Source organism: Narcine bancroftii, chromosome 5, assembly GCF_036971445.1.
Source record: "Narcine bancroftii isolate sNarBan1 chromosome 5, sNarBan1.hap1, whole genome shotgun sequence".
Lineage (NCBI taxonomy): Eukaryota > Metazoa > Chordata > Chondrichthyes > Torpediniformes > Narcinidae > Narcine > Narcine bancroftii.
Genome location: NC_091473.1, coordinates 212,772,291 through 212,784,674, shown reverse-complemented (window position 1 = coordinate 212,784,674; position 12,384 = coordinate 212,772,291). Strand labels below are relative to the sequence as shown.

Below are 12,384 nucleotides of genomic sequence, written 5' to 3'. Positions count from 1 at the left end.
GGGGAGGTTCTGGGACTTGATGAAATGGTACAGGCACGTGATGCCGGGGTGACAAAGGGTGTTGTGCAGCACCTGCAGTTGGTTGGACTGCACAGTGGCCCAGGTCCGGGACAGGGCTTCAAGGGAGTCATTGATCTTCTCTGGTCTCTACTGGATGTCTTAGCTGAATGTGGCCAGCTCGACTCTTCAGTGCAAGATCTTATTATTCTTGATCTTGCCCTTATGGGTGGTGCTATACATGAAAGCCACTGTGCATTGATTGGTGAGGAGAGTGAACCTCCTGCCTGCCAGGAGGTGGCGCCAGTGGTGGATGGCTTCCACAATCACCTGGGCCTCCTTTTCAATGACGGAGTGCCGGGTCCTGGAGAAGAAGGTTACGGTCACCCCTCCCCCCCCCTTGGTTGAGGGTGGCTGCAAGGGCAACATCAGAGGCATCGCACTCCACCTGGACTGGGGTGTCCTTGTCCACAGCATGCATCGTGGCATCGGCGATGTCCTGCCTGATGTAAGAGAAAGCTGCTTGCACCTCGGGGAGAGAGGGAAGGTGGTATATGGTTTATCCCAGGTGTAGATAGGGAGCTGGTGGTAGGCTGACTTTAGGTCAATTGTCAAGAAGTCCTTATAGCGGGTTATCTCATTGACCATGTCAGCTCTTCGGGGTAGGGGTAGGCATCCAGTTGGGTGCACAGGTTTATGGTCTGGCTATAATCGATTACCATCCTTGGTTTGCTATCCCCTTTTACCATTAGGACTTGGGCTCTCCAGGGACTGGTGCTGGGTTCTATGATACCTTCCACCAGAAGCCGCCTCACTTTTGCCGTAATGAAGGGTAATGAAAGCCCTGTCAGCTGTGCAACAGCTGTGGAGTGTGAGTGGGGGAAGGGGCCCGCCAAAGGTGAGGGAAAGGCTTTGGAGGTGGCACTAGAAGTCCAGCCCTAAGATGACTGGGGCACAGAGCTGGGGCATAACCAGGAGCCTGAACCCTTAGTATGTCAATTCCACTGAGCAGCGCCCAAGGGCCATGATAGAGTGCTCCTGGGCAACAAAAGCGATGGAAATGTTCGTGGGATAGATTTTGAGCTTTAGAGTCTGGGCCACATTTGGGTGCACAAAGCTCTCAGTACTACCGCTATCAAACAGGCATTTTGTTGGGAGAAAATGACACTGTGTATATTCAAGAAGGAAATGTTTATTTGTATTTTGGTCAATATGGTTCATAGTGTGAAAAATTTAAAAAAAAGGGTTTTTGTTACCTTCCCATTGACAGCGATGTCCATCATTGAGCACCCAAGTATGTGGGGAATGTCCCTTTTTAAAGTGGTGGACACTAGGACCATCTCAGGGTCTGTCCGAGTCACTGCTCCCCGATGGATGAGGCGAGTAGCGGGCATCAGCTTCCTTCCAGGGCATGGGGTGCGTTGGGTGGATGATCGGGTATGCGTCCATGTTGACCCGTCGATGTGCATTCGGGACCTGGCTGCCCGATGGATGCACATGATGTCGGTGTGGTCGGGCTACCCAACCGGAAGTGAACCTGGAGGGACTCAGGAAATGTTGTTACTGATCCGCACTGACTGGTCTTCCAATAAAGAAGTTAAGGATCCACTTGCAGAGGGAGGTACAAAAGCCCAGGTTTTGAAGCTTGCTGATGAGTATTGAGGAGTGATAGTGTTGAAAGCTGAGCAATAATCGGTGAAAAGCAGCATGATGAAGGTGTTTCTGTTGTCCAGATGATCCAGGGCTGAGTGGAGAGCCAGTGAGATTACATCTGCTGTGGAGCGATGCAACACTAGGCAAATTGCAGTCTTTGCCTAGGTACGAGTTAGTTCTGGCCATGACCAATCTCTCTAAGCATTTCAATACAGAGGATGTGAGTGCTACTGAGCCCATCCTGCTCTTCTGAAGCAGGTGGCAACCTCCAAGTGCAGCAGTGAGAAATTGAAAATGTCTGTGAACATACCAGCTTGTTGGTTGGCACAGATTTTCAGATCCCTGCCAAGTACGCTATCAGAGCCTGATGCCTTGGGTTCTCCCTCTTGAAGGATTGCCAGCTTCGGCAGGGATTCTCACTGATACAGTTGAATTCTCCTTTCCAAAGCAAGCAAAGGTGTTCACCTCATCAGGGAGTGAAACATCACAGCCATTTATGATGTTTGGCTTCACCTTGTAGGATGTATTGGCCTGCAAGCTTTGCCATAGTTGGCATGTATCTGATTCTGTGTCTAACATCACTCAGTATTGCATCTTTGCTGATAGCCTTCCATTGGTCGTACCTGGTGTTCCTATAGAGTTCTGGATTACTGGTCTTGAATGTCATTGATCAAGCCTTCAGCCGGCTGCAAATCCTTTGGTTCATCCATGGCTTTAGGTTTGGGTTCTCCTGACTGGTACATGAAAGCACACACTCATCCTCACAGGTCCTGATTAAGTCAGTGACAGTTGTGGCATATTCATTCAAGTTTGAATCCTTAAATATGGTCCAGTCCACTGATCCAAAGCATTCTGCAGACGCTCCTTCGCCTCCCTCGACCATACTTTCACTGTCTTCACCACTAGTGTCTTCAGTTTCTGCTTGTGCGCTAGTGAGCCTGGGGTGGAATGTACACAGCGACCAGGATAATGGTGGCAAACTCCCTCACTGGATAGAATGGACGAGACTGTTCCAGGTTGGAGAAGGAGGACTGGAGCATAACCGTCATGTTTGTGCATCATGGTGAGTGACAATGAAGCAAACACTGTCGCCTTTGCCTTGACCTGACGCACAGTGGAAGGTGAAGCCCTTGGGCTGCAGCTCTGAGCCTGGAATGCTTTCATTCAGCCACATCTCAGTGAAACGCATATCACAGCGATCCCTCTGCTATTGTAATCTTGCTCAGAGATTATCAAGTTTATTTTCTCAAAATTGTACATTAGGTCGAACCTTTCTTCAAGGGCCTGGATTGTCCAGGGTTTACCGTTTTTGAAGATTGATAGATTTTTTAATTGTCTTAACACAATGTTACTTACTGACATCAGTGTTTGTGATTGTGGCCCAACGGAGCTGCATGTAAAGAGCCATGGCTGATCACCGTGTAACTGAATAGAGCCACTGTTTACACCAGTGGTTCTCAACCTTTTTCTTTCCACTCACAATCCCTATGACATAATTGCTCTTGTGATTAGTAAGGGATTGCTTAAGGTGGTATGTGGGTGGAAAAAAGTTTGAAAATCATTGTTTTAATCGTACCTAATTGACTCATTATGTGCATGGGTTCATAACTCCCAAGGAAATAGGCCAGTGACATTTTTTCTAAAATCATTGTTTTAATTGTACCTAATTAACTCATTATGTGCATGGGTTCATAACTCCCAAGGAAATAGGCCAGAGACAATTTTTCTTTACCAGAATATTTCAGCAACAATTGGGTCGAGAGCAGTGGTTCTCAACCTTCCCTTCCCACCCACATACCACCTTAAGCAATTCCTTTCCAATCACATAGCACTGATGGCATAGGGATTACTTAAAGTGGTAGGTGAGTGAAAAGAAAAAGGTTGGGAACCACTTGTTTACACCATTGCCATCACTATGGTTCCTTGTTATTTTCTGCCACCAACCCCACCACTCACCTCTGCATGAGGGTCACTCCGAGTGTTACTGAACAGTGTCACTGTTTAGTCCAGTGGTTCTCAACCTTTTTTTTCCCACTCACATACGACGGTAAGTAATCCCTTACTAACCTCCTATGCCATGGGTGCTCTGTGGTTAGTTATGGATTACTTATGGTTGTATGTGAGTGGGGGAAAAAAAGGTCAAGAATCACTGGTTTAGTCAGGGTGAGGGTCAATCCCAGTGTAACTGCAGTCTTTGATTTATTTATGGTGGGAGTCACTGTGTAATTGTGCAGAATCACTGTTAATTCAGGGTGGCATCATTGTGTAACTACAGTGTCACTGTTTATTCTGGTGAGGGTCACTGCCTGTCTAACTGTACAGTGTAATTGTTTATTCAAGGTGGGTGGCATTCACTTATGTTTTTTTAACATATAAATAACATTATTTTTCCACAGTCAATTTTTACATTTACCTTCCGGACTGGCCTTTCACACAGAACGACCTGTGTACGGATATCACAGCATGTTTAGACTAAGTACCTGACGTGCGGTTATTACGCAGGCTGGATGTGGGACGTATTCATTAGCCTGTCGTTCAGTTTAGACTCCAGGCAGTGCGCAATAATGTCTGGGGTGTTGCAGGTATAATTTCAGAACGGGAATGAGTCACTCATTTCTATTCCGATCTTTTTATACAGACTGCATTCCCGGAATTTGGGAATAATTTCTCAATACACAGCGGCTGTGTAAAAAACATAACTGTTTAACTGTGCAGTGTCACTTTTTCCATCACTGTACATTGATTTCTATTTACGCCATTTCCACCACTGTGGTATCTCATTATTATTTCCCCTTCTGGTTATTTGAGGGGCTTCCAGACTGTGGTCTTTCCCCACAGTGCCCTCACATTGGCTGCAACAAGACTCAAAGCACCCCTTAGTATGTACTTCTGCAGCCTGGAATGTGCCATGCGGCAGCATTCTCACACCAACATCTCCCTGTGCTGAAAGACCAACTGGTTTTAGGCAGACCAACGTTCATCTTTCACCAGGTTGATGATCTTCCAGTAGTTCTGGATGTTTGACTCTGTGTGCCTCCCTGGAAACAGCCCATAGATCAGTCTGCTGCTGGGGATGAACCGTGAGAAGGACCCTTGCATCCTTCTCCACACAGTCTTTGCCAAATTGTATTTGGCAAAGAGGTGGGTTGACTGTCTCCTCACCCCCAGAGTCATCATGGTGAGTGATGTTCCAGTTGTACAGAAAGGATCTGACTGGGAGGGCTCCTTTCACCACCAACCAGGCCAAGTCCTCGTGCTTGTTTGTGAACCCTGGTGATGAAGCATTCCGCCAGATGACCTGGATGGTCGGCTCAGGAAGCACCAGATCCATTGAGTCCTCATCTCTCAGTTTCTACAAGGTCTTCAGTGCTGACTGCTGCCAAATGGCCTTGTGGTCAAAGATGTTGGTCTAGAAAAAGTTTTCCATGAAGGATAGGTGGTGTGGCAAAGTCCAGCTGACTGGGACATTGCATGGCAATAAGGCCAGGCCTATTCTTCACCTCCTAGGACAGTTAGAACCTCAGCACATAGCGACACTTGGTGCCCTCATACTTTGGTTCCACATAAACAGCCTGATTCAGCCACACATGAAGGTGATCATCAGGATGAGGGCCACGTTAGGTATGCCCTTGCTCCCATTGTCTGGCTTCTTCTACATGGCAACCCTTCAGACCCTTTCCATTTTGAATCCCCATATGAACTGGAAAAATGCTCTGGTGATCCACAGGGCAGAAGTCTGGGGCTGTGGTGGGGAGGAGGGGGGAGTTTTGTTTAGGGTCACTGTAACTGTACAGATTTAATGTGTCACTGTTTATCCAGGGTGTACGTCACTCCCAGTGTTACTTCCCCATTATTGACTTTTTGCCGACCCACCCTCCCCATCACTTACCCTCATCCATGTGTGTTGCAGGCCTTGATGCTGGAGCAGTTGCAGAAACACTCGACGTCTCACGCTGGACTGCAACCCAACTCCCAGGTCAGAATAGGGTGTCTGTGGGGGGGAAGGATGGGGAACTGTCCAGATGGCCACCTCTGGAAGAGGCTGTTGTGCAGGGGTGTGACAGCATGTGTATAACAGGGTGTGAGCATGTATGTGTGATGGGGAGTGAGAGTGTGAGTAAGGCAGGGTGTGTGTGAGAAAGAGAGAGAGAGACAAGGTGTGAGTGTGTGTGTAATTGGTGTATGTGATGGTGTGTGTGACAGGCGTGAATGGATGTGTGTGATGGAATGTGTGTATGACAATGTGTGTGTGTTGTAACTGGGGTTTATGCATGACAGGTGTGTGTGAGGCTGGTTGTAAGTATGTGTGTGATTGGGTGTGTGTGACATGGTGTGTGCGGTTGGGTTTGAGTGTATGTGAGAAGGTGTGCGTGATGGGCTGTGTTGACAGTGTGTGTGAGAGGGGGTGCAACTAGGTGTGTGCAACAGGGTGTGTATGACTGGCTGAGACAGGTTGTCTGTAACTGGGTGTGAGAGAAAGAGACTGGATGTGAGTATGTGTGTATATATATATATATATATATGACAGGGTATGTCGGGGCCAACGCCTCCCCCTCGCTTCTGCCCGGACCGTGGCCTCCGCCTGCCTCACTCGACCGAGGCCAGGGCCTCCGCCTCCCAACCGCTCAGTCCAAGAATCCGCCCTGCTCCAGCTCCCTCAACAGCCCCTAAGGCTAGAGCTGGATGAGGTCCTCACCCGGGAAGAGACATATAAGGCAATTGAACAACAGAAAAGTGGCAAAGCACCAGGTATAGATGGAATCCCCCCAGAGGTCTGGAAGGCTGGCGGCAAAACTCTGCATGTCAAACTGCATGAGTTTTTCAAGCTCTGCTGGGACCAAGGAAAGCTGCCTCAGGACCTTCGTGATGCCATCATCATCACCCTGTACAAAAACAAAGGCGAGAAATCAGACTGCTCAAACTACAGGGGAATCACGCTGCTCTCCATTGCAGGCAAAATCTTCGCTAGGATTCTCCTAAATAGAATAATACCTAGTGTCGCCGAGAATGTTCTCCAAGAATCACAGTGCGGCTTTCGCGCAAACAGAGGAACTACTGACATGGTCTTTGCCCTCAGACAGCTCCAAGAAAAGTGCAGAGAACAAAACAAAGGATTCTACATGACCTTTGTTGACCTCACCAAAGCCTTCGACACTGTGAGCAGGAAAGGGCTTTGGCAAATACTAGAGCGCCTTGGATGCCCCCCAAATTTCCTCAACATGGTTATCCAACTGCACGAAAACCAACAAGGTCGGGTCAGATACAGCAATGAGCTCTCTGAACCCTTCTCCATTAACAATGCCGTGAAGCAAGGCTACGTTCTCTCACCAACCCTCTTTTCAATCTTCTCCAGCATGATGCTGAAACAAGCCATGCAAGACCTCAAAAATGAAGACGCTGTTTACATCCGGTACTGCACGGATGGCAGTCTCTTCAATCTGAGGCGCCTGCAAGCTCACACCAAGACACAAGAGCAACTTGTCTGTGAACTACTCTTTGCAGACGATGCCGCTTTAGTTGCCCATTCAGAGCCAGCTCTTCAGCGCTTGACGTCCTGTTTTGCGGAAACTGCCAAAATGTTTGGCCTGGAAGTTAGCCTGAAGAAAATTGAGGTCCTCCATCAGCCAGCTCCCCACCATGACTACCAGCCCCCCAACATCTCCATCGGGCACACTAAACTCAAAACGGTCAACCAGTTTACCTATCTCGGATGCACCATTTCATCGGATGCAAGGATCGACAACGAGATAGACAACAGACTCGCCAAGTCAAATAGCGCCTTTGGAAGACTACACAAAAGAGTCTGGAAAAACAACCAACTGAAAAACCTCACAAAGATTAGCGTATACAGAGCCGTTGAAATACCCACACTCCTGTTCGGCTCCGAATCATGGGTCCTCTACCGGCATCACCTACGGCTCCTAGAACGCTTCCACCAGCGTTGTCTCCGCTCCATCCTCAACATTCATTGGAGCGACTTCATCCCTAACATCGAAGTACTCGAAATGGCAGAGACCGACAGCATCGAATCCACGCTGCTGAAGATCCAACTGCGCTGGGTAGGTCACGTCTCCAGAATGGAGGACCATCGCCTTCCCAAGATCGTGTTATATGGCGAGCTCTCCACTGGCCACCGTGACAGAGGTGCACCAAAGAAGAGGTACAAGGACTGCCTAAAGAAATCTCTTGGTGCCTGCCACATTGACCACCACCAGTGGGCTGATATCGCCTCAAACCGTGCATCTTGGCGCCTCACAGTTCGGCGGGCAGCAACCTCCTTTGAAGAAGACCGCAGAGCCCACCTCACTGACAAAAGACAAAGGAGGAAAAACCCAACACCCAACCCCAACCAACCAATTTTCCCTTGCAACCGCTGCAAACGTGTCTGCCTGTCCCGCATCGGACTTGTCAGCCACAAACGAGCCTGCAGCTGACGTGGACATTACCCCTCCATAAATCTTCGTCCGCGAAGCCAAGCCAAAGAAAGAGACAGGGTATATGTTTGACAGGTGTGTGATAGGGTGTGTGTTCTGACGGGTGCTGTGTGTGACCAGGGAGTGTGTATGTTGGAATTGTGTATGTGATGGGGAGTGTGTCCATGCATGTGTCTGTGCGACTGGGTAGTGTGCGTGTGACAGGAGTGTATGTGTGAGAGAGAGAGAGAGACTATGTGTGAGAGAGACTCTGTGTATGTGTGTGCGTGAAAGAGAGAGATGGGGTGCGTACGTGCCAAGTACGTGAGCATGAAGTGGGTGTGTGAGAGATAGGGGTGTGTGAGTATGAGAAACGGGGGTGTGAGTGTGTGATGGGATGTGTGTATAATGGGGGTGTTTATGATGGGGTGTGTTTGAAAAGGGTTGCAGGTGTGTGATGGGGGTGTTTGACGGGGTGTGTGTATGACAGGGGTGAGTGGCGGGGGGGGTGAGTGACGAGGAGGGGTGAGTGCCAGGGCAACAGGGGGGTGAGTGATTGGGGGGTGGTGCTTGATGGGGGGGAGTAAGTGATGGAGGGTAAGATGACAGGGGGGATGGGTGAGTGACATCTGGTATCAGAGTGAGGGGGGGGGGGAGGAGTTTATGATGATGAGGGAGCTGAATCTGACTGCACCTTGTTCCAGATTGGGGAGGAGATGAGCTCCAACAGCTTCATCAAACAGTACCTGGAGCAGCAGCACGAGCTCCTGCAGCAGAGGTTGGAGAGGGAGGGTCGCAGAGCCCCTGAAGGTAAGGGGCTTACCCTTCCCCTACCTCTCATCCATTCCCCTTCTCCTCTACCAGCCCCTTCCTGCACTCCCCTCCCTCTGCACTCTTCCCACTCCCCCATTCTCCTCCTCTCCACCTCTCTCCCTCTTCTCCCCACCTCCCCTTTCCCCTCCCTACTCGTATTTTCTTCTTATACCTCTTCCTCCACCCTCTATCCACCTCCCTGCTACCTCACTAACCTCTTTTCCCTCCCTCTCCCACTTCCCTTCCCCTCCTCAATCCCCTAACCCTTCTCCCTCTATCCAACACCTCCTCCTCCCGCCAGGCCTCTCCTCATCCTCTCCCATTCCCACCGACCTCCTCCATCCCTCTCCTCATCCCTCTGCCAAACTCTTCCCCTCCCCGTTCTCCCTCCACACTCCTCCCCCTCTCCCTCCCTGCTCCATCCTTCCCACTCTTCTCACCCTTCCTGTTCCACTCCCACCCCCTCCCTCCTCAGTCCCCTCCCTTCAGACCTCCTCCTGCCTGCTTACACCTTCCCCTGCCCAGACCTCTCATCCACCTCCCACACTCCCCTTTTTATGCTCCTTCCTACCTCCCTTCTTCCACCACCCTCTCCTCCCCCTCTTGTTTCCTACTCTTTTCTCCCTCCCCACCCAACTACATCGGCACGTCCCCATCCCCTCCTGCCTCCCGATGCCCCTCTCCCTCGCCTACCCAAACCCTCCTCCTCCCTCCCCAGCTTCCCTCCTCACCCCCTTCTCCCTTTCCTCCCCAATCACTGCTCCCTATAACCTCTTCCCCACCCTCCCATTGCCCATCTCTCCTACCTTCTTCAAACCCCTCCACCCACCTATCCCACCTCATGTAACATTCCCACACACCCTCCCCATTCCAACTCCCACTCCCCTCTATCCCCTCCCCTACCCACCCCCTTTCTCCTTCTCCTTACCCCTCCTCCTCTCCCATCCCACTCCCCCATCTTCCTCCTTCCCTCTTGATCCACCTTCCCCTCCTCCATCCCTTTCCCCAATTCTCACCCCTCACCCTTCCTAACCCCTCCAGCTCATCACCCTTCCACCATCCTTCCCCAACTTCCCCTCCCCTTGATCATCCCAGCCTTCCCCACCTCCTCCCTCTCCAACTCCTTCACCCTCTCCTCACTCCCCAAACTCCAACTCCCTATCCTCCCTGCCACCCTGTCCCCCCCTCTACTCCCCACCTCCATATACCCCCTTTCCCAAAGCCCCTTCCCTCCCCCACTTCCCATCCCCTATCCTCCCCTTTCCCCATCCCCCTCTCCTCCCCTTTCTCCTTCAGCCCCACTCCCTACCCTCCACCCTTTACCCCATCTTCTTTCTCCATTTCCCCTTCACGCTCATTCCCCTTTCCACCCCCAAACTCTTCCACCCTTCTCCACCCTCTACCTTTACACCCTCCTCCTTCACCCACAAGTTCCTTCCCCCCTCCACTCCCCCACCTTTATCCCTTCTTTTTTCCCTTTCCTCCCTCCCCATCACTTAACTTCCTCGTCGACCATTCCTCTTCATCTTTGTCCTCTACTTCTTCCTCTCCACCTCCCCTCCCCTAACCTCCTCCTCCACATCAACCACCTCCTCTTTCCTGTCCACTCCATCCTCCACCCTCCCTGCCCTCCCCATCCTTCACCCCCTCTCCACTCCTTCCAACCTTCCCACTCCCTTCCCTCTCCATCCCTTCTTCTTTCTCTCCACCTGGTCCCCCTCCTCTCCCCCCTTCATTCACTCCACCTGGTCCCCCTCCTTCCCCCTTCATGCTCCCCACCTTTCTCTGTTTTCTTTCCCCTTTTGCCACCAATTGCCTTCTTTCCTTCGCTCTCTCTACCCCCTTAGCCTCTTCCCTCCCCTTCTTTCATTTCTCCCCGTTTCTCCTTTCCCTCCTCCCATCTTAGCCTCCTCTCACATCACTATCCCTACCCATCCCAGCTTCCATTCCCCCCCATCGTCCTGCCCATCCAACCCCATCCCAATCGCCATTCCCTTTCAACATTTCCCTTCCCATCCGTCCTCCCAGACCCCTCTCCTCATCCCCTCCCTCTATTCCCACTCCCTATCCCCCCATTCTCCTCTCCCCATCCAGCCCTCCACCCTGCCTTTATCACACCACTCCCCTCTCCCTGCCTCCTCCCTCCCCAGACCTCTCACTCTCCTTCCTCCTCACACTCCACCTGACTCTACTACCCCACCCCTCCCCACAACCTCCACCCCTCCTGATCCACATCTGGGGTGGGAGTTGAGGTGCCCCGCAGTTGGAACAATGTGGGGGGGGGGAAGGTGGAGGAACAGGAGGGGAGTTGAGAGAAGGGAAAGTAGAGAGGAGATGTAGGGAGGACATGGGATTGGGAGAAGGTGTGGGGTAGAGGGGAGGATTGTGGGATGGAGAGGAAAAGGGAAGGAAGGGGAAGATTGTGGGATGGAGAGGAAAAGGGAAGGAGGGAGGAAGGGGGAGAGAAGGTAGGAAGGGGAAGAAGTGGGAACGGGAGGACGGAGATAGAAGAGATAGGGATAAGGTGGCATGGAGGGAGGAGGGGAAAGAGGAGAGGGGAAACAGGGGAGAAGTGAAAGAGGAGGAGAGAGGCTAAGGGGTAGAGGCAGAGTGAGAGGGGTAGGTGGAGTGGCAGAGAGAGGGAAAGAGGGGGGAAATTCCCTGCTCCCTTCCCATCCCTCCCACCCTATACCACCCTCCACCTCCCTCCCTATTTCTACACTTTCCTTGCCCCACCCCAGCCTACCTCCCCGTCCTTCTTCCTCAACGCACCCTCCCCACCTCGTCCCTCTCCACTCCCCTCACTCTCCTCCCTTTCTATAGTCCTCACACAAGCACAGTCACACACACTCACTCACATCCTCACTGGAGAACACACATACACACATCCTCTCTCTGCCACTCTTCTCTATTCCCCTTCATTGCTCTTTCCTCCTTACATACATATAACTCATCACCCTTCCTTCCCACACTGCAGCCCATCTCCCTCCTCCTGCCACCCTCCTCTCTCTCCTTTCCCTCTCCTTCCCCTCTCAACCTTCTTTCCCCTCCCACTCCGTCCCTCCTCCATCTGCCTCATACATGCCTCCCTCCCCCTCCTCTGGCTCTTCTCCTCCAATTCCCCTCCCTCCCTACCCCTTCTTCCTACATTCTTCCCTGCTCCTTCCCCATCCCTTTTCCACCCTCCTCCTCCCTTCCTACCCCTTCTTCCTACCTCATTCTTCCCTGCTCCCTCCCCATCCCTTTTCCACCCTCCACCTCCCTCCCTACCCTTTCTTCCTACCTCATTCTTCCCTGCTCCCTCCCCATCCCTTTTCCACCCTCCACCTCCCTCCCTACTCCTACACCCTTTCCTTGCCCCACCCAGCCTACCTCCCCTCCTTCTCCCTCAACACTCCCTCCCCACCTCGTCTCTCCCCTCACCCCTCTCATTCCTTTCCCTCCCTCCTCCCTTTCTACAGTCCTCCATCTTGCTCCCCCTCCTCATGCCTCCCTTATTCCTCCCTCC

The 12,384-nt window shown here is 51.7% G+C and overlaps 1 protein-coding gene across 2 annotated transcripts in view; it reads left to right on the top strand.

The window, feature by feature from the left end:
* The window catches only part of acin1b (apoptotic chromatin condensation inducer 1b), a 52,897-nt gene that overhangs the window by 3,443 nt on the left and 37,070 nt on the right, over window positions 1-12,384 (top strand). For both annotated transcript variants that reach the window (XM_069941078.1, XM_069941077.1), the window contains exons 2-3: window positions 5,561-5,626; window positions 8,768-8,873. In XM_069941078.1, coding sequence (XP_069797179.1) covers window positions 5,561-5,626; window positions 8,768-8,873 — 172 coding nt within the window. The remainder of the gene's footprint in view (window positions 1-5,560; window positions 5,627-8,767; window positions 8,874-12,384) is intronic.